The sequence below is a fragment of the Strigops habroptila genome, chromosome 8 (genome assembly GCF_004027225.2).
Source record: "Strigops habroptila isolate Jane chromosome 8, bStrHab1.2.pri, whole genome shotgun sequence".
NCBI classification, from domain to species: Eukaryota; Metazoa; Chordata; class Aves; order Psittaciformes; family Psittacidae; genus Strigops; species Strigops habroptila.
Window position 1 is genome coordinate 52,330,185 of NC_044284.2, and position 21,851 is coordinate 52,352,035.

At 42.0% G+C, this 21,851-nt stretch overlaps 1 protein-coding gene across 5 annotated transcripts in view; it reads right to left on the reverse strand.

Moving 5' to 3' along the window:
• EIF2B3 (eukaryotic translation initiation factor 2B subunit gamma) overlaps positions 1–21,851 on the reverse strand; it is a 100,102-nt gene that overhangs the window by 34,643 nt on the left and 43,608 nt on the right. For all 5 annotated transcript variants that reach the window (XR_003992599.1, XM_030494521.1, XM_030494522.2 and 2 more), the window contains one exon: positions 15,886–15,975. Coding sequence is in view for 4 of the 5 variants with exons in the window: in XM_030494521.1 (XP_030350381.1) it covers positions 15,886–15,975 (90 nt within the window). In the remaining variant the exon portion in view is untranslated. The remainder of the gene's footprint in view (positions 1–15,885; positions 15,976–21,851) is intronic.

Genomic DNA, 21,851 nt, shown 5'->3' on the forward strand with positions numbered 1-21,851 from the left:
GTATATGCTGAAGAAAGCCTTTTTTTATTCTCTTCAGGTTTTAAAACTTGGCATCCCCCTGGTTTCTAAGCTTGTTATTTTCTTTAGCACTAAGAAGTAAGAATGAAATACCCACTGAGACCAACATAAGGAAAAATCTACTATACTCAGGAGAAAGAAAGTGGAGGGGTGGGTGGAAGGAGGGGAGGACACACAGAATTTTGGCAGAAATCCACTCTAAGCCAACTCAGAGTAACCACGCTCCGATACCTCGCAGCAAAATCCAGACAGTGGAGAGGATAAAAATCCTGCTTTTGAGAAACATTTACCAAAACAAACATGCTTTCATGAATTCTAGCCCAAGTGACGAGCCTTTTTCGTGATCTTTCGTTCCCTAAGATGTGATTTTTGAAGTTATACATGTCTGTTTACACCTTGACAGCAAGCAGTAGGTTTTTAATTAAACCACTAAGGATTGAGAGTTATGCTTATGTTATGTCATTACGTTGCTGCTTGAAAAGAGAAATGGGGGGACTAACCCCTGAAGCATCTTATGTGGCTTCAGTACTGTGAGAACAACAGATCAGAGCAATTTTGAAAGGGGTTGATACTGATCACATTTTAAGCACGTAAAAAGAAGAAACGTCTCTGGGACGGAATCTGCCATCCACACAGAAGGTCACAATGAAGTGGGATGTTGGAAAAGACAGTGCATACACGGGGAGAATGGGGCAGTTGAAATTCATGGTGCACGTGCAAGGAACTGCTGGGAATGCAAGAGAAGATGAAATTTTTAAAAGCGAAAGAACTCCCTGGAAAAGTTTATATTAAATGTACCTAAGGGCTCAGAGCACACATCAGTCATTTGCAGTCAGCTCTGCACACTCAGACCTCAGCATTGTAAACCTAAGATATTCAAGGTTCATTTTATTTAAACTCTAAAATGTTAAGGTACAAAAATGGATACTTGGTCAGACAACTGTAATTTTACCAAGTACTATCATTACCAGAGAGACATAAATATCATACCTTTAGAATCCCTTTATCCCTGGTCCTTGTGCACTACAATGTCTTCCCAGTGTTCCTGGGATTTTTGCGAGGCAGAGATAAGGTTCGTGCTATATGAAAAATTTTTAATTGTGAAGAACATGAGGTGAAAATACCCCAGATCCTTACGTTTCATATTTAAACACAGAAGTTTTTGGGGAGTTTTAAGCACAAATAAAATTAGAACAGTCTGCGATATAGCAGAATTAACTTTGTATCTATGTATATTGTATTACATTACATACATTATGGCCCACAGAGGGCCAACTTTTACTTGTTGCTGAAATGCAACTGCCTCTGGGATGAAGAGAAGCTTATTGAAACTTCAGCAAGAAATGAAGAACAATGGAGCCAGCTGAAACACAAGAAGTGTTTTGAGGAAAAAAATAAATGTTGACCACTTAAACTTAAAAAAATTATGTATTTCACAATTATGGTTCAAGGGGCTGTGAATTCTGCTCTTAGACGTAAGTATTGCTGGAGCAATATGTCACAGAAAATAATGGTTCTGACCAACACTGGTAAAGAAAAAATCTCATCAAATATTTTATTATAATAGTCTATTTAAGTCTAAGTTTAGGCGATCTTGGAAAAGCCTAGGTACCAGGAGGTGGTGTTTGGCTTGACCCACAGCAGGAATGCGAGCATCCACAGCTTTTATTCCCTGCAGCTAGTTCTCACCAGCTTCAGACACCCTGAACGCAACTGTCAGTTCCATTTACCGGCTGTCTTTCATTTTCCATGTTTAATGTTAAACACCATAAAACGGTATTAATGAGTATTAGCATTTTAATATCCTCCCTGTTTTATTAATCTGTGATGAAGCATGAAATCTACCACTGCTGTCAGCACCCACCTGTGAAATCTGCTGTTACTCTCCACGGGAGTTGCAGGGGGTCTCCCTTGCTATCATCATTAGCACAATCAGCTACATCTACAGGTGCAGATACTGTTTGCGATTCCCCCACTACAAACAAGCTGATTATTAGCCCTTTTATAACCTACTTTTGCCTTTTTTTTTCCCCTAACAGGCTAATGTTAGCTCTTGTACAACTATGCAAGTATACAGTGGGTTGGGTTCTGATCTTAGCTCCACGGCCTTCAACAGAGATTCTTCAGATCACATCAAAAGGAAAACATGAGGCTGTATTTCAGACTGGTGCACATAATTAATGTTAGAAATGTATACATAAATACAACTAAACAAATCCTAAGGCACTTACAGTTTTGGCCAAAAAGAAGTTGCATGTTTATGCAGAACAATAAAGATGTAAGAAACAGGGAGACAGAAGGGAAAGAAGAAAAAAAAAAAGGAGGGTCTGTTGGAAGAAAGAGAAAAGTTAATTCTGAACCCTGTAGGTACATAGTTCATGGTTCTCATCACTTAAAGGATAAAGCCAAATAACATTTAAAAATTCCATGTAAGCTGGGAGCTCTCTTGTTGAATCTCAACGTTATTTTCTCCTGATCCTTTGATGGAGATTAAAAATTTCCATGTGAATACAAAGAAAGAAACAACAGTTACTCTGAGATTTTTTCCCCGAGCATTTAATGCTCCAAACTAGAGCAGCCAGCCACCATTCCCATCTCCTCCCCCCTCCTTAAAGGGAAAAAAAAGTCAACTCACTTTGAAGAAAAGACAAAACAGGGTCAGGGCAAGGGGGATTAGGGAAATGATATTTATATCATGGACCAAATTAAAATGTCAATGCAAGAGGCAGGCAAACAGCCCTGGCCACATATATACACCAGGCATGTTTCCTCAAGGAAACAGGAAAGAGATTTGAAAAGAGTTAATGCAGTCCTGAGTTAATACCACCTGCCTCAGACTCAACACCACTTAAAAGACAGTGTTTGGGTCCATTTCCCACAACGCGGTTTTAACAAGCACAATGGAAAAAGCAATTACAGGCCTTTTCCCCTTCTTCTCACTGATTCATTGCTAAAAACGCTGGAATTTCTGAGACATGCTAAGAATGCGGAGAAAGCAGAGGACTAGGTTCAAAAGGAAAAAATATCAAATGATGAATTTATAGGGTGTGCCACATCCCTGCAGAAGGCTATTTCTGCCCTTATTCCTTGCAAAAATCTTTTTGCCTTTGTTTGGCGTGCCTAAGACCAATTATAATAAAGGAAAACTCCAAAGTAACAAGGCAAGCCACTAAACTACCAGGCAATTACTTGTGCCCAATTCAATAACCAGCAACACCAACCACGGCATCAAAGAGATGTTATTTCTTGCTACATTCTGTTTGTCCTGTTCTACTTTCAAAATTTCTATCACAAAAAGAGTAAATATATTTCTTGTCCCTCCAAATGTCACATTAATTACTTATTTGTCAGCATGTCTTATTATTTTTGGAGCTAAAAGCCTATGGAGAAGACAAGGAAACTTTGAGAAACGTTCTAAGAGGTAATTCCACATGACTGCATTTGTGCTTCATTTATCTTTCCATACAATTTTCTAACCAAAACCTTCAAGTCTGACAGCAACGTCCTCCCAACGTTTGCAAGAGTGCGTGTCTATTTCAAAAGCCATTGCAGAGGATGCCAGTATAAAGCTGGTGTAAGCTTTGCTTTGCAGGCTCAAGTTTATGAATAACTTCCCAAAACTGCAGAATTGCCACCAAACTCCCTGCATTCTGGATGATGGAGGGAAAGCAGAAGAAGATATGCCAAGTGACAGTCATAGACACCATAACGCAGAGAGGATCCAGATCAAAGTATGGAAGGGATGGTATGGATGCAAACCACATAAAGAGCCGTTCTCAAGTTCCACCAAGTCTGGATGCACTTAAAGGAGCAGGGATCAAACTTCCACTTCTGCCAAAAAACCCTTTGGGAAACAAGACAGCTTTCTGAAAAATTGACCACAGAAATTAAAACTCCTCAATTACACACTCAAATCCTTTGAAAGCGTGCGCGCACTCAGCTTGGGTCACCTAAGTAACCTTACCTCTGCCCACTTGCCAAACAGCCAGGAACGCCCCACAGCTCCCAACTAACACAGCTTTGCACGGGAATGCCAGCAAGTTTAGACATTTTTAGAACTTCTTTCTGACCGAAAGTCTCTGAGGCCACCGGAGGCCACCCAGGGTGTTTGGCAGGTTGCACATGCTGCTGAGGAATGGATCTCATTCATTCCCAGACAGCATCCCATTCTTCTCAAACAAGCGCACCTGCACCAAACGCGATTCCTTGCCAAAACTCATCTTTCCCCATTCTCTCCCACCTCCGCCTTTGCAGCCATCTGTGTCGGAGTTACCAACTTTTTTCTAAATGCCTTTGAAATTAGGCTCTTTTTCTGAAAAGTGCACTGAACTGAGGCACTCTGATAATATGCCTAAACAAACACATGCATATGATGCTTTTGATAAAGTTGACATGTATCCACAAAACTCATGAGCTACGTAAACTTAAGGTGCAGCAGTATATATCTTGATAGATAGATTTAAACACTTAAGAATTGGCTGTATAAAACATGCAAGTGTCAAAAAATGTAGCCATGGCTTCACATTGATAAGCTCTTCCACCTCGCTCCACTGAAGCTACACTGAAGGCACCACAGATGTCCACATCACTTTGCTCTGTTTCTCCATGCACATACTGTGTTTGATGATCTGCAAACAAATGGACCCATTCTTGGTTTGGCTCCACAACATGCCCATTCTTTCAGCAGTCTGGAAGATAAACTGGAAGCTCTGGTGTGTAGCTCAGTCCTGCTTCCACCTGTACAAGTCCCATTTCCCCACCCTTACTAAGCCTTGCTCCACTCCTCCCTGTAGGACAATTCTTCTGTTCTCCTCACTGTGGCATTTGCAACAGTGATCTTCTGTCCTGTGATAAGACTCAATTTTTTATTTTTGGTCACTTTATTGTTTCCTAAAGAACTTTATGATGAAGCTTTGAGGCCAATGAATCCCATCTCCTCTTCTTCACAAGCCTCCTTTTATTCATAATGTTATTTCCAGGTGGCATTCATCCAGAAAAGTTTGGTGTAAAATGCTGTGTATGCTACAGTTCATTTCTGCATCTTTGATTTAGGGAAATCCTCCTCACTTAGGTCTTTGACTACTTCAAAACTGGTAATTTAACTAGAGAGCACTCAGCATTTCCCATAGACTGTCGTGTGGCTGTTTAAAATGTTAAATTCCTTTTCATATTTTTCACCTTGTTTTACATGAAGAAATTTGTAGTTGCTCCCCTTTGATTCAAGGCTGTTCTAAGATCAGCTCTTACCCTCATACTGTAGCTACTTACCACATTCAAAAACGGAACTTCGAGTATTATTATCGATTGATGATTCACTGACTTAATGAAGGTATCTCTTAGCTACTCTCATCAGGCATGTGTGCCCTATCATCATTAACAGAATTTATTCTCCCTTCTATATGCAGGAAGTTAAAAGTCTCCCATCACGGTAATTCAATGCAGTAACAAAGTCAGCAACAGTGTTACAGACATCTTTATTATTGTTCACGTTTCATTTGACTGGCTAAGGAACAATGAAACTGGAACACGTTGCCTGGAGAAGCTGTGGCTGCCCTACCCCTGGAAGTGCTCAAGGCCAGGCTGGGAAGGGCTTTAAGCAACCTGGTTTAGTGGAAAGTGCCCCTTTAAGGTCCCTTCCAGCATAAACCCTTCTATGATTCTATGATTGGACTACCATCTAGAATACAAAAACTATGAGAAGTGGAATAGTAGGGAAACAATCACTATTTTATCTCTTTTCCAAAAATTCAACTTGGAAAGGGACTTGGCCTTTCAGAAGGGTCAGTCAGTGATTGGGGTGGTGTGGAAGAAAAGAGGTTTCAGAAGCAAACCAGAGAGGGGAAGAAAGGAAAACATCATCTTGAAAATTCGTGAAGAGTTGTGCAGTCAGATCATCTGAATAGAAAATACAGGAGAATTATGTTTTCCACTGCAAGAGAAATAGACCATGATATCACATATAAGGATCGTATCCTCACAGGGAGATGTCCAGCAAGGTAAGATAATAATTTCACCCCAAGTATTATCTTACATGCAAGTAGTGCTGTGTGGAAGAAAATTTACTGCACTCGTGAAAGAATTCTTGGGGTGATACTGCCCAAGTGGCAATGATTTAAGGGAAAAAAAAAAAAAATAAAGGAAAAAGCTCACATAGATGGATAAAAGAATCATCCTTCCTCCTTCAAAATCCACATCTCATATGAAGACAGAAGTCCATTTGACTGAAGGCTACCCAAGGAATAGGGAAACAGTGGAAAAATAGTTAACAATTTTAAATGTTTATTATCAGATCAGAGCAAGCCCAGCTGAGGCCACCAAGAGCGCCAGGAGCACATGACGCAGGAGAAGCTGGGGAGCTGGGCTTGCTCAGCCTGGAGAAGAGAAGGCTGCAGGGGGATCTGGTAACAGTTTTCCACTACCAAAACTGAAGTGATATAGAAGATAGCCAGACTTTTCCAAGTGGCGCACAGTAAAAGGGCAAGAGAAAACGGACAGAAGCTGCAACAAAGGAAATTCCAGTTGGGACATAAAGAAAATAACTTTCCAGTCAGTGGTACAGTCCTGGGACAAGGCCCAGTCTCCATCCTTGGGGATTTTAAAATGTCAACTACAAAAAATCCCCTGAGCAACACAAAAGACTTATTTGAGCAGGAGGTTGGACTAGAGACTGCAAGAGGTCCCTCCCCAACCTAAAGTTTTCTATGATCCTATAGCTGAATGTCCTCTCTACATTCACTTTTCATAGGGAATCCAAAGGGTCATTATCTAATGCTGTAAATTACAGAGGATAGTTAAGAAATTTTAACATTTACTTCAGAAAAATTTGCATTGGGAGCAGCTTACATGTACAGAATACTGTGCTGTGACCGAGCATGCTTTGAGCATCTCAGGCACATGGCCACTATGGCATATCATGGTCTCAAAGGAAGATTTGCAGTTATTCACGAAGTTAATCAGCTCCAATTCAGCCCATCCAAAGAAATGCCTGTTCCCAGGTAGTCCACTAACAAGAAAAGGAATTGTATTTATTAACAGAAGTGATGCGCTGAAAATCATAATTTGTTTAAATCTATTCTGGGCCATTAGTTTTCCCCCCTCCCCTGAGGTTTTGCAAGTGAGCTTGATTGGTACTATGGAAAGATGATAATGGTAATGATACCCTGGAGGAGAACATCAACGAATTTAAAGTCTTGGCATTTCTAGGAGGGAACAGAGAAAGCTCCAACAGCTGGATATGTTTGACAAGGAAAGGAAATGGGAAAGATAAATTACCATTTCACATTCTAATAGAGTAAATGCACTAAGGAGGAGCTTGGTGTGGTTTTTTTTCTTTTTCTTTTCCTTGTTTGGAAAGCTACAATCTATTTGCCCTGTCTTCACACAGTATACTTCCTGTAGGAGCTATTTGTTTATTTACCCATTTTAATCACAAGGAAAGTATTCATTATAAAATCTCTCTTTTCAGCAAAGGAGAAACCTTCCAGCCACACGGCTGACACATGTTAACTTGCAGGTATTCACAGAGCAGGTTCTGTTTTAAGCCATCTTTCAGGCAGCCACACAAAGACCACCAAAGCTGGGTGTTCAGCTCTGCCAGACCTCCCCCAGCCAGCAGCCCTTGCCAGGAAACACAGGTGACAGCCTGAATGATAAAAAGGCATTTAGAGGGGAAAAAGAAAAAATGCACTGGTTTAGTCTGGGCAGCACCTTAATATAAACCTGCAGGGGCCTTTGTGTACAGCATAGCACGCAGCCATCCAAGCAGGAGCTTCAGAGCCAGTCACTCGCACCTCCAGTTTTCAACGGTCTCATACTACCCCTGCCATTTATTGGCAAAGAGAAGGGTGGCTGCTTCTCATGGCCACAGATCTCAGCACACAGCACTGAGACAGCAAACCTTCCTCTCCCCTCCTAGTGCTGGCCCAGCGGAGGCTTTCTGGACCCAGCAGAGAAGGAAGCCTGCTCTGGGAATGCAGCTGAAGCCGTTTGGAAAGGCAGAGCACTATGACCTCACACAATTTGCTCTTATTTACTTCAGCAGTTCAAAAAAAGAATCAACAAACCCCAGTGTTTAACTTTGCAAACAAATCATACTGACTTTGGCTATAAAGCTTAGTGCAAATTTGCTCAGTTCAGAGGAGAGTTTCTCTACTGGCAAATTCTGGAAGGCAGCTTTCCAGCACTGGAGGAACTGCAGAAGAGCTGGTTTGTTTCCTCAGCTCCAGCTCAGCCTCTCACAGGGTGCACCCCGAGAGGAGGGCTCTGATGGGAAAGTGGATTTCCCTGGTGGCAAACAAGATGTCAGCACTCAGCATTCCCAGGACAAGGCACTGTGAATGCTTACTCAAACCTTCTGAAGAGACCACAGTGCTGCTGTTTATCATTCTTGCCTTTCCAATCCCACACATCATCCCTGTTGGCCACAAACAGAGCTGCCTGTTTCCCAGGTGACTGTACAAGGGAAATAGTGGCTTTTTCTACACCCAACAATTAAGAAATACTGCATTCAGGACAAAGTGGTGATTTGAAAAACACATTACTAAACACAATAAAAATTTTACCATGCCTTTAGGAGAAAGAGAGGGAAAAAAGAGAGAAAGCCACTACAGATATATGTGAAATGTTCTAATGCATTAGGAAGATGTGTGCCATCACTTTTAGACATAAGAACAAAGTCTTTTGAAACGAAGTCCAAAGATCCCCTTACATTAGCAAATGCAACTGTCACTCTGGTGCATGACAGAGAAGCCATAACATCTAACACAAAGTGGCATTTGCCTTCATAAAACCCGAGATGACTAACTTTCAGAGATGGTGCAGTTGGGGTGCCTACAGATAATTTGCCCAGCACTTTCTGTTGTGAGTTTCTGTCTTCATCTGTTTGTAAACTTTGCCAAAAAGTTTAACTGTTTTGGCTGAAATCACCATGCCAGGTGTTTCCCTCAAGCTGGATTTTCTTTTTTTGATAGCTTAATCAAAAATCTCAGCTATTTTCAAGAACAAAATTATGGAAAAAACCCTTTGTTTTGTCCCTGTTAAAGAAATATTTCAACTGCTCTGCTGAAAAGCTCATGCACTTCCACACCTGCAATTTGGCACAAGGTTGTCTTTTTGTCAGGGCGTTACACTTGTAAACATAAGAAGTGCCCGTACTACATCAAGCTAAGTCTGAAAACCCACTGTATGCACATGCTTGGAAGAGACCTGTTTTGCAATTCAGTTTTTTGTGTCCTTCTGCACTGGGCATGCTCCATTCTCTCTCTCTTTCTGCAAGAAAACAGAGTATGCTCAAGACCAAGGTTACAAAGGCTGAGCTGGGTATTCTTTCTAGTTTAGAGCATCCCATCTCCTTCTGGAGACTGACCTGAAAGGTGATAAATCTATACTGATAACAGCTACTCCAACAGCAAGAGTCAAAGTAGCCTCGCTGATTAATTCAAAAAGTGTCATATAGATAAAAATAAATACACACTCTTAAAAGAGCATCACAGTAACAGTTTGGGCACCCAAATTAAGAAAAGCTAAAACTATGTTGTTTATACAACCTTAATTAAGACCTCATATGTACACATTATGCCATGATCCTTAAAAACACTCCTACTTTTCCTCGCTCCCCAATCTCAATCTCTTCTTCACCCAATGTAAGATGGACTATGCCTTGGGGATGAATCAAGGTTGTGTAATGAGGCGACAGAATGCCTGCCTCATTTGTTACAACATGTGTGTTAAATGTACAAGGAAGACGGCTGAGAGGGGAGAAAAGAACTGCTAATATTATAAATGAATGATGCCCGAAGATCTGATTTTATTTTTTTTAAACTCCTTTTTGTCAGAGGAGTTTACAGATTCTGAATGCAGAACATATATCTACTTTCTGCAAGTTGCTTTTGATTTGATTAGTGTCACCCTGTGACAGCTGTCATCAATGGTAAAGATTCTTTCAACATTAAGAGCTCTCTGTATAACATCAAGGGCTGAAAAATGGCAGGCTTAAGGCAAAGGTGCTTCAAACTTCAGCTGTTGTGTACCTTAGTTTCCTGCTTTCAGAATGGGGAAAGATCGCTACGTCACTAATAGGGGTGCTGGACAGTTAATGAAGTGTGTGTAGAGCATTATAGTACCAGTGATGAGCACCAAGAATCCAAAAGGCAAGTATTTACCTTATTTTCAGAACAGGGTTTAAACAGTGAGCAGCAAGTAAGGATGGTGGCCTTCACCCGAACTTCAGAAGTTACATACAATATTGAGCAGTATCTCCTTCAGTGAGCATCTCAGGCAACAGATGAAGCAATGGTCACAGAGGAAAAAATGCAACCAACCAAATAACAAACTTGAGAGTCTTGTAACTGCAGACTGTACCATAGTATATGGTGCATACAGAAGCAAAAGGTTGCACAGGGAGCCTCAACTGTAGCACTTTCTTATTGCCAAGTGCTTAACCTTGCAAAGTTAGTATTTTTAAATATAGCTATTTGGTGCCCAGCCTGTAACTAAGGATTGGTTAGCATGTTCATGACAAGCTCTGCACTCATGAAATTTGACAAAAGTGATTTTTGGGAGGTTACATAATAAATAGGACCACATCCTGCTTTGTTTTAGGCAGCCTTGATCTAGCTTCAGATATTGTGGTCTACCTCAATGAGAAGTGCAAATAGAAGCCTCTGCATGTCTACAGGTTTGAACTGTGAGAAGGGTGAAATCCTTACACATATATTAAATGTTGTCATCTGTGCCTGCACAAGTGACTGTGGGCACAATGCCATTCATGTATACATATATTATAAATGCATATTACACATACTTTCAAGCATATACACAGGATAGAGACACACACATCTTCAACACTTAAATTTCCAAAGCAAAACTGAATTTTCCACGTTAAAACATTACAGGGGAAAGGGATTGCTTTATATCTATCTCCCCCCATTGCTCTCCCCCAAATCAGGTATCTTATTTCACCAGGCTAAAGCTTTAGAAACACTCTAGAAAAAACAGAACACAAACTACATGCAATTTCACTTTGATGACATTTCTTCTGCTCGCAGCTCTGCTGGGATTGTTAGCAAGCCAACTGTCAGCACACAGTAAAGAAATATCAGTGCATGCCTGTGCAGCATGCCGGGCCCACAAGGCACAGGCTTGGATCCTGCCCTCCCCTACAGATGAAGTTCACAGGGGAACGGGAATAAGGACTCTCTTCTTCCATCTGCCCTGAATGCAGCAGCGAGGCAGGATTCCAACCTAGCACTCAGGAGAGTGCCAAAAAAGGGGACTGGCTACTGTGCTGGCTGCCACCCCAGGCCCCAGGGGTGTGAGGCCCGCCAGCTGTGGGGTGGAGCCGTGCCCCCAGCCAGCTCCAGCCTCTGCTGCTGTCTAGCCTGCTGGCTCAGCTCGAGTAAGGATCGCTCTAAGAACAGCAACAGTGTGCAGTTCATCGTGTGGTGCAGGTGTTCACCTTCAACTATCCCTGTATGTGCTAGCACAGCAGCTTCTGACTGACATACACATGGCCTAAGCTCGCCTGTCTTGCCCACACCGCAAAGCACAGCACCTATAAGATCCTCAGGTTAGCTTTGTTCTGGAAAAGGAAGTGTTTAGGAAAGAAAAGCTCTCGCTTGAATACGGGGAGATCTGACCTCCCTCTCGTGCAAAGATGTGATACAACTGAGAATCACAGAATTATAGAATGGTTTGGGTTGGAAAGGACCTTAAGACCATCTAGTTCCAACCCCCCTGCCATGGGCAGGGACACCTCACACTAGACCATGTCACCCAAGGCTCTGTCCAACCTGGCCTTGAGCACTGCCAGGGATGGAGCATTTACCAGTTCTCTGGGCAACCTGTTCCAGTGCCTCACTACCCTCACAGTAAAGAACTTCTTCCTTACATCTGCCAAACCAAGACCAACCTCTGCAACTCTAACTTCCCCAGGTTCCTTTCGGCATCCATGAAGAACCAAAGGTGTCTGGAGAAAAAAACCCAGACACAGGTATAATCAGCAGAAAATTTAGCCCAGACAAGGTGCTGCTTGTTCACACTGAGGTCACAGTCCCTGTTCTGATGGGATAAATCCATTTGGTTGCAGGCTATGGTTTGTGACCTCTTGTGATGTTAGTGGGAACAAACCCAGAAGTCATCAACACTGGGTATCCACTGTGGATGCAGTGATGAAGATGTCCATCCCAGGGCAGAGCTCTGAGTGTTCCTAATGGCACCCCTGTGCAGAGGCTGCCACTAGAGCTGATTAAGAGCACTCAGATAATCAACCTGCCCAGTAATGCAGGAATGTGGACAGAAGGGAAGGAATAAATGCCAGCTGCAGGGAATAACAAACTGCCAGGGGCAAGAGTTTCTTCAGTTGTTCCTCAAGCCACTGTGGAACCATGAGTGTTTGACCTTGGTAGATTTGGACAGGTAGGACTGGTGTACTCTTGAAGACTCAATTTTGCTAAGATCCAGTGCTGAACTAGTGGATGGGAGATACATGGAGATGGCGATTTTAACTGCCAAAATGCATTTTTCCTCCTAGTAGAGGAAAGAGAAAGCAGTTTCATTCCCCCAAAAATAAATTCCACAAGTTTACACTACATTAGAGGTGTGATATTTTTTATTTTTGTCTGGACACACATATTTGGGGGGGGTGTGTTCATAAGCAGACCATTTCCTCTGACTTATGCAAAGGCACTAGCAATCTCTGCTTTTTAAAAGTCAATAATTTGTTTGGTTTGCTACAGTGCAATAAAAATTCAGACAAGAGAATCTGCTATTCAGTCCTTTTAAATTAGTTTATTCAAATGTATTAATGAACTACGAACTCACAGACTACCAAACAGTATTTTGACCTTTCCTAATATCTCCCATATTAGGAAAGGTCATATATCACTGCTGCCAAACAAAAACTAATTATTCTCCAAACAATCCCACTCAGAACAGGAAACAAGGGCGCAGAAAAATTAAGGGACCTGTCTAGCACCACAAAGCAAGACAGTGGCTGAGCTGATGATAAAACCTTGGTTTTAAAATGTTGGTATCACGACTTTGTTCCGAAGCTGAACAATAAATTCAGCCTTTTTTCAGACGCGTCATATAACAAAAGGTGTCCCAAATCCTAGAGCGAGATTCATACACTTAGATAAAACAAAGCTGTAGCAATTTCACATTCTCTTTTCCCTGTTTTCATATTAGTTGCTACTGACTTTTCCTACAACGCATATATTGAAGTGGAGGAATGCCATTTACCCTTACAGGTGCAGCTACAAACTGCCTTCACTTGGGAAGAGCTTGTTCCTGCCACATCTTTGCAGCTAAGCAGGGACTACACTGGGCTTTTATCCCATCTGAAGCAACATAATCACATTAGTTTTCATGTAATTCTTTGACCTGAAAAATAATCATAATTTTCCTCTGCAAAAGAGTGAGCTGTTGCCAGTTGCTGGATCTGAATTTTTTACTGCTGGGCAACATCTTTTCTGCTTTGGAATGTCAAAATAAAATCTGAAAAAAATGTAAATGCTTCACTGAGCTACAAACAATGAAAGAAGGTGTTCTGCCTGCCATCAAACCCCGCTGTTAAAATATTAACACAATGTAAATATTGTAATATTGAGGAAGTACACTGTGTCAGTACTTCCTGGCACCGCACAAGAGCTTCACTGTTCGCTTCAGTCCCTGCTGTTAGTTTTAAACACGCACAACTTAAACAAGGCATCTGAGCTTCTCCAGTCCTGGTGCAGAATTGCAGAAAGGCAAAATCTTACTGTAGGTTCTCTCCAGGCTAAAAACCAAAGTATTAAAAAGAATCCTTAAACCCAAACAATCATGTAGATGTCAGTACTTTTGAGGCAAAAATATTCCACAGGGTCTTTCAAAAGTCCTGGCAAATTGCTGCCAAACATGGAAAGATCTTTGGATATGCACTGTCCTTCCCTTCCTCAGGGAAGAAAAACAAGCTGCAGATGCCCACTGATGCCAGAAGCCTGAAAGCCCAAGTTATTCCTCATGGCAAAAGTCCCATTCCTCAGATTTGCCAGTTAAGCACATTACTTGCAATTGACTCTCAATTGACTCAATAAGCAGCATGTGTGTAATAAGGAGAACGAAGCAGCTACTTGCCATTGGTAAGCCAGATGTTGCTATCAGGTCTTAAGAAATGCTGTCTAGCTGTTGTAATTATGTATGTGTCATGAGGTGTCACAGAAAAGAAGCACTGCTTCGAGAAATAGTGAAGACAGAGAATGACGTCTCTATAGAAAACAAGAAAACCAACTGGTCATACTTGCAAAAGGTCAGTAGACCTGTTCTAAGGGGACCTGGGGGCAACTGTTCAGAGCAGGACTTCACTCTGCTGACTTTGGTTAACACAAGGTGAAATCCCACCACTGGCAAAGCGAAAGGTATCACCAGTTTCAATGGAAATAGCGTAAAGCCTTGAAATCTGAAGTTACCACTATCTACGCTTAGAGGCCTCAATTGTGTCACACAGTGCGGCGTGTCTGACAAACACTGTCCTTGTCCCACAGACCTAATGATCTAACTTCAAACCAGCATGAAATACCAGGGAAAAAGAACTGGATGTGTGAAACGTCTAATATTCCAGAAATGTCTAATCCCAGCAAAACTAGATGGCTATGATTTCAAGAAATGAGTCCATGTTGCATTATGAGAAAAGAAAGGTGTAAACACTGTCTCACACTACCACAGGAAATACAGGAAGTCCAAACTGTCACTGACTTTCTAAAATACACTGAATAAATGGTTTATTCCAGATTTAAAGCATCTGCTGTTCCGGAAGCTTTCTCACCTTTCACACATGTTCCCATACACAAATGGGAACTAAAATGTCTTGTATTATGTCCCCATGTGCCAGTCAAAGTATCGGATAAGCTTTATTCTTATGCATGGTAAGAAATTGCACTGGGAGTTAGCACAGATTTTCCACTATATTTTAACTCACTCACAGAACCTCATTCTGGAAAAGCTCCTTTAATCATTTCTCCAACTGCATCACCATATTTGTATATGGTGGAGACTAACACAAATCTCCCCTCCTCAATGTTTTTTCACATGTCAATTTATCTGCTAAGGAAAAGCACTATGAACACAACACTTAGCCTCTTTATCTTTCATCTTAAAAGGAGAGAAAAACTCTTGGGAACTCAGTGAGCAGTCAATATATGCAATGGGCATGAGAGCGCTGCAAAAAGTCTAGGAACAGGACATCATTCCAAAACTGAACTACTTACAGTGAGGGGGGTTGTTCATTTGTTTGTTTTTTAAAGATAAACAGGGGTTTTTTTTCATCTGTTTCATGAAATATTATAGCTAAGATCCTTCTCCACTTCCATAAATGGATGTTTTTCTTACTCTTGGTGGGTGGTCTCGGAGTTTTGACAGAGGAACATCACAAGCTAAAAACATAGGATGCTACAGAGATAGCCCACCTGCAGTGGTGGTGGATGTGAAGGGGGAGAGGAGAGGTGATTGCAAAGGCCAAAACAGACTGTGGTGGGGGAAATCAAAGGTCAGAAATGTATTCACAGCCCTAACAATGGGGGAGCCCTGGTGAAACGAGCAGCCAAAAAGCACAGATACATTAGGAAAAGGAGGGATGCAGAAAAGAGGCAAAAATTTCACTTACGCTGTTATTAGATATTTTCTTTTAAAAGAAGGTCTGAATAAGAATCTCATACATAATGCTTGGCATTCCTTTTAGTGCAGTTAAAGCATTTTGGACACTGGTTTCTTTTACATTTCTATTTTATGCTAGCCAGTTTAATGAAACAAATCTTCCTTTAAAAGCTCTGGTACGAACCATAGGTCAATGCAAACACTTGCTACTACCTTGTGTATTGCTTGGGGTTTTTTTACCTGTTTTCTACAAGGAAGTCTACCACGTATTTCTTCAGACAGTAGAGATGGGCATCCATCAGCCCTGTTCTGATGTGCATTCTGGGGTGCCTGGAAAAGAAAAAAGGAAAATCATGGAGCTTTGCATGGCCATTTACAAGAGCTTGACTTTGCACTTAGGTCAGTGGATAGTGAAGAGTGTGCAAAGGCAGGTTCCTTTGCATCTACTGCTGGATTAACAGAAGAGAACAGTGCAGGCTGCCATTATTGGACTGTGTCTATAAACTTACACCTGCTGGCCCTGGGCTGATCTGCTGTGAAAGAAAACACCTCCTCCAAGGAGTCATTACTCCTGCTACATCTTCTCATGTAAGTGGAAATTGCACATTACTGGGCAGGAAGCCAAAGTAATGGGCCCAGAGTGCTAAAAGTTACAGTGGGTAATGTCAGGGTACAATAATTCAAAGCTTCTGGCTAAGTGCCTGCCTTAATATGCAAGGCTGTGCTTGTTCTGCTAGCAAACACAACACCACTCCTGTATTTTTTCCAACACTTCCTGGAGGGGAATAGGGGAAGGAGATGGGGTCTGCTCACCTTTCCTACAGTACACATTACAAATGATTGCCCCAGCTCAACTACAAAGCATTTGCCCATCCAGCCCAGTGGGGTGGAAAAGATCAGAAAAGCTGCCACTCATCGTTAGCCAAACAACAGCAAACAGGGAAGTCTTTGCTTTCAGACCAGTGGCAGGTTAATATTCCAGAAACTCAGAGATCTCCAATAGCTTCAATACTTTCAGAACCAAGTTGTATATCATAAAGACTCATCAATTACTTCTCTTTATGGATTCTCTGCTTTTAAGATAGTGGAACCCCTTTTTGGAACCTGTCTCAAAGCAGCTAGATATTTTATGCCAATATTACTTTCCCTTCCACACACCTGTAGCCTCATTTGAGAGTGTTCTGACTCTCTGATCACTCACCACTAGTTCTCAAGACAGAAAAGCTATAAGAATATTTAGCTTGCATATTAAAAAAGATAAAACACAACAGTCGGGGACCACACTGGGCTGTACCTGCACTCACAGTCCAGAGCCTCTTAAGGAGAGAAATTTCAATCCACACCTGAAATTGTCTCAGTTTTCATTTTTCCTCCTTTGATGCCTGACTTCATAATGAAGTTTGAATGGACATATCACACCAATATGTTCCATCCAACCTTTGTTTGCTTATTCCAGAACACGCTAAAGTCAGATGTTTGCCATCATCACTGTTACCATTTAGTTAACTCAGCAGAGGGATCGCTCACTACTTGGGCATGCATCTATCTGTAGTAACCCAACAGCACACTGAATATTCAGTAACACCAGAGCTACCAAGAAGATCAGGTGTTCTAATAAGCCCTTTTTCACTGTATTTCTCAATCAATGCACTCAACTACCAAAGTATTTAATCTTAACATTTTATAATTGAGGTGGCACTTCTCAAGCATACCATTCAAGCTAAGCATATTATTAACTATAACGAATTCCTGCAGTCCCACGTGTGAAGGAAAGCTCCTATAATAGTAGTACGACACTTTGCAGAAAAGTATGTGGTACTAAAAAATGATCTATGCACTTTCAGTAGATTACTTCATTAACAAAACATGAGCTCACCTAGCAGTGCTCCAGTACTGATGCTATCAGTGGCCCAGATGTTGCTGTGGAAGTCAGCCCAAATAGCAACGTTCCTTATGCAAAGAGGTTAGGGAATCCACTAATTTTAATGAGGTCTTGCAGTTGGAAGTCAGCAGACTCCCTCCTGCTCTGCCTCCTGAGGATGGTTTCCACATTTCGTGTATTTATGAGAGGGAGAATTTTCATACCTTCTCTGAGGAAAAGAGCTCCCTTGTATTTATATAACGAATATAATAGTTTATTGAAATGGGTGAAAGAGACAAATGGAAAGAAATGGAGCTGGGAGGCAAGCTGGGAAAATTAACAAAACAATAGAACAAGGAAAGAAATATGAAAAAAAATATGGATGAAACATGGGAAGGAGAGGATAAAATAGGAGGAAAAACCCAGTTCTTAACTTGAAGATGACAAACAGGACACAGTTTCTTTAGTGCCAGAATGTCAGGCTCTTCTCTTCCTATCCAAGACCTACTGCAACACCCCTTAAGGCAGGGGAAGGCTGCAAGGGGCAGAAGAGTGTAAAACGAGAACTCCTCAATAAATGCTGGTTCTGTTGCCAGTGTCTGTGTGGCTTTCACACATCCAGTCTCCCCACCTGCACACTGGAATAACGCTATTTAGCTACACCACAGGACACTGAGGATTTGAAGGCTGAAGTTTGTATCTGCATGCAAGTATTGTACGAAGTTTTGCTGTAGCTAAGCAACTTTATAACAGTTATACAAAATCAGTGCAAGTGGATAGACAGTAGCACAGTGCTATCCTCGCTGCAGCTCCATCACACACAAAAAACCCCCCACAAAACCCAGCCAGACAACAAGATGTACTGAAACACCACCCTGAGTTAGCTTTCAATGTAGAATATACTAACAATAATGGAACATCATGCTGGACAAGAGGGAGGTCCCACAATGAAAATCCTCTGAAGCACAGACCACCTAAGTGATTTGCAACAGAATAGTCCCATAGATTAATATTATAATCACAGCTTCAAAGGTCAAACAGGCAAGTTTGGGCACATGCATAAACAAAGCTGCGATTTCTGTAAACCAGACTGGAGGAGAGAATAGCCACACTAAACCAGGCTGATAAGAGCACTCTATCATAACAAGCCACTAAAGATGATGCTAATTTTCATTGACTTGATGCTTAAACTAGTTTATCTTCAGGTACAAGCAAAGGAATCAAATAATCTACCAGATAACAGCAAACTCCATCACCATTTCAAATGAGCATCTGGTTACTAATATCGAAAGCCACACTCCCTTCTCATGCCTCTGATCTCCCACTCCATCAGCTAATCTTTACAACATATGAAAAATGAGCCTGTCACTAGGAACAGCTGATACAGACAGAATCGAATAACAAACAATGCATGTGCCGAGAGCTGACGCACCTAAACTTATCGCTCTGAGGGAGATAATACAGGAGGCTTTTAATTATATCATCAAAGCAAGGGAGAAGGTACTAGGAGGGGCTGGCTGCAGATGGTTAAGTGTTAATGAAGGCAGGGATGGGTGGTTTATCAAAAGACTGGATATGTATCTGAGAGGGTCACCGTTGAGATGAAAGTTGTAACAGCTATTGTTGGAGCTCTTTAATGAGCGAGGAATGTCAAATGTGAACCCTCTAAGAATCATACCAATTACTAAATGAACTTCGGTTCAATCTACCAAATGTAATCAAGCACAAGTCATTAAAATACATGGTAAAACTCCCATTGGCGCTGCCACTATAGTGTCTATTATTGTCTGTGCTCCCATGCAAGGGAGGGGGCTGCTCCCATTTGTAAGCCCTGTGTGTTATGTTAAGTGATGGCAGATTTTAGCCCTAATGACGAGGCATGGAGGGCTCCCTGGCAGAAAGTCGACAATGAGGAGGCTCAGAGAGATCTGTGGAGAAGTCAGGGAAAGATCAGCAATTAAAAGAGCAGTTTCAAAGAATGCAATTTAATGTGTAAAATTAGCTTTTATTAGCACATAATTCCACAAAATCCTGACTTGGGATGAGAGTGCATAAAGGTCTGCAAGAGTCCTAAGAAAGGTCTGTGCCCGTAATTCCTGACACGCCATTGTGAAATAATAAGCAGTACTAACAGGATTGATGCATGCTTCATACATGGCAGCGCTTTGAAAGTGGAGCCCGGAGCTTTTCTCTGCCTGATAACCCCTCTCAGGATTTCCTCCCTCAGGGAAATCAACCACTGATAGAGCAAACTTCCCTTGTTTAAAGGCAAAAAGAGGGACAATTGTTTCAACTGTAAACTAATTAAGAGAGATTACCACCAAGAGCTGGAGGTTCAAACCACTCCTGCACTCCCACTGACAGTGTGATAATGCCAGGCTGGGGTCAAAATCATAAATCTGAAGGGAGCACACACAATGCTTAAAGCCAAAAAGCCTCTCTACTAAGCATGGGATATTGCCACATTAACCTCACCACCTCACAAATAAACTAGCTGAGAAAGAGAAATCCCATGGCCTCTTTCCCTTTAACTTCATACAGCTGTTGACGGAAAATATGAAGGTCTTTAAATAAGCTCAAGGACCTGAGGCTGTCCGTACTCTAACACTAATCTGGGCAATGACACAATAAAAATCCAATCATACCTGTTATTAACTTGGCTCCTGAACCAATATCTGAATTACATCCACCATGGGCTTATGAGTTATTAGGTAATCTTCCTCCCCATCCCTCAAAAATAAGTAAATAACAGCATGCTAAGTGCGAACTGTGCATTCCACACTCATTTCTTTTCTAATTAATTGCATATAGCTCACATAGTCCATGTAGCCAAACAGTCTACTGCATTCTTCCTATCCCTTACACTGTGAACTGTATTCTTGTGTGAAGAAGCGTGCCATCCAGTTCAAACACCCAGTGCTGACCCCTGACTGCCTGCATGGAGGTGGTGCTCTCATGTTGATGCAGAGCCAGTGTACAGATCAACACGAAGAGAAGTCTCACAGCAAAAGCTGCCAGACCACCTTTAATGTCTCAAGCATTCCTACTTTTAAAGGAAAAAAAAATAATCCCTAAATCGCATTGCTCATTTACGGGACAGCTCTTGGCTGTAAGCTCACTAATAATAAAAGACCACTGTTATGTTGGCTCTTCAGAAATCCCAGACACCTTATGACCTTAAGGTTTTTTTTTCCCTTTTTCTCTCTCTCTACACAGCGCTTTTGGTCAAAAAGATCCCAAAGCACTCAGCCAAATGAATGTCCCCACTGTATCCCAGGGCTCCTTTGCCCACCAGTGAAATGCTGCCACCTCCGGGCTGATCCGCAGCAGCTGTATCAGCGCAGGCCAGGGCCCCGCCGCAGGACCCCCTGCACCCTTCTGCCCTGCACCCCTCTGCTGCAGGGCTCCACGGGAGGGGGAGCACCGTTTAATTAGAGGGTGCTGCTCCTCGGGTGGTTCAGTCCTGGCTACGAGGGATACACCTTGGTGATGCGAGAGAGCTGGCGTGGAGAGGAAGGGGGCACAGAAAAGCAATCGCCCAAGATTTCAAGACAGCATAGACTGCTATGAGGTGTCTTACAACATGACCATGACCTCTGTTTCCCAGTTCAGAGGCATCCCCTCGCTGTTTCCCTTCCTGCAGTTCTGCAACAACCTTATTTACAGAGACATGGCAGCAAGGTGCACTTTAATCCCTGAGGACCTGGCAAGCTCTGCCTGGAGGCAGCTCTGGTGACCACCCACCGATCCATGATCCATCCTCATGCTTGCTGCTTCTAAAGAGAAGCCACATCAGGGATGGGAAGTACTTTCCACATGAAAATGTTTTACTGATCTAGTGACCTAAGTTGCTTGAAAGCCTTCCGAATAATAAATATTTTTCATTCAAAACCTTCACCACATGCCATTTGTCTTTGTTGTATTATATTAATATACTCATGAGACTGTAATACAAACTTTGAACCTACTTCTGAGGAAAACATGCTGAAAACTTCTTGGTAAAGGGACCAACTTTTATGGAAAGCCAAAGATTAAATCATTTTCTCTATTATGAAAAGTATAGGTTAGCAGTCAGAACTCAGGATTAATATTAGTTCAAGGTCAGCAATGGTTTACAACAAGCCAGTGTGACCTCCCGTAGAAAGAGCTGTTATCTTGGCACCAACACCGTGCTTTAACATCAACATCCCTCTTGACGCTGATGCTGAACAGCGAGGGTGCTGATGGCTGCGCAGCAAACCCACCTCGGGACTTTATATAAAATGGGTTTCTTCGCCATGCTTCAGCTTCCCCATATGAAAATGAGACAACAGTAATTCCTCACCCCCCAACTCCGAGGAGTGCT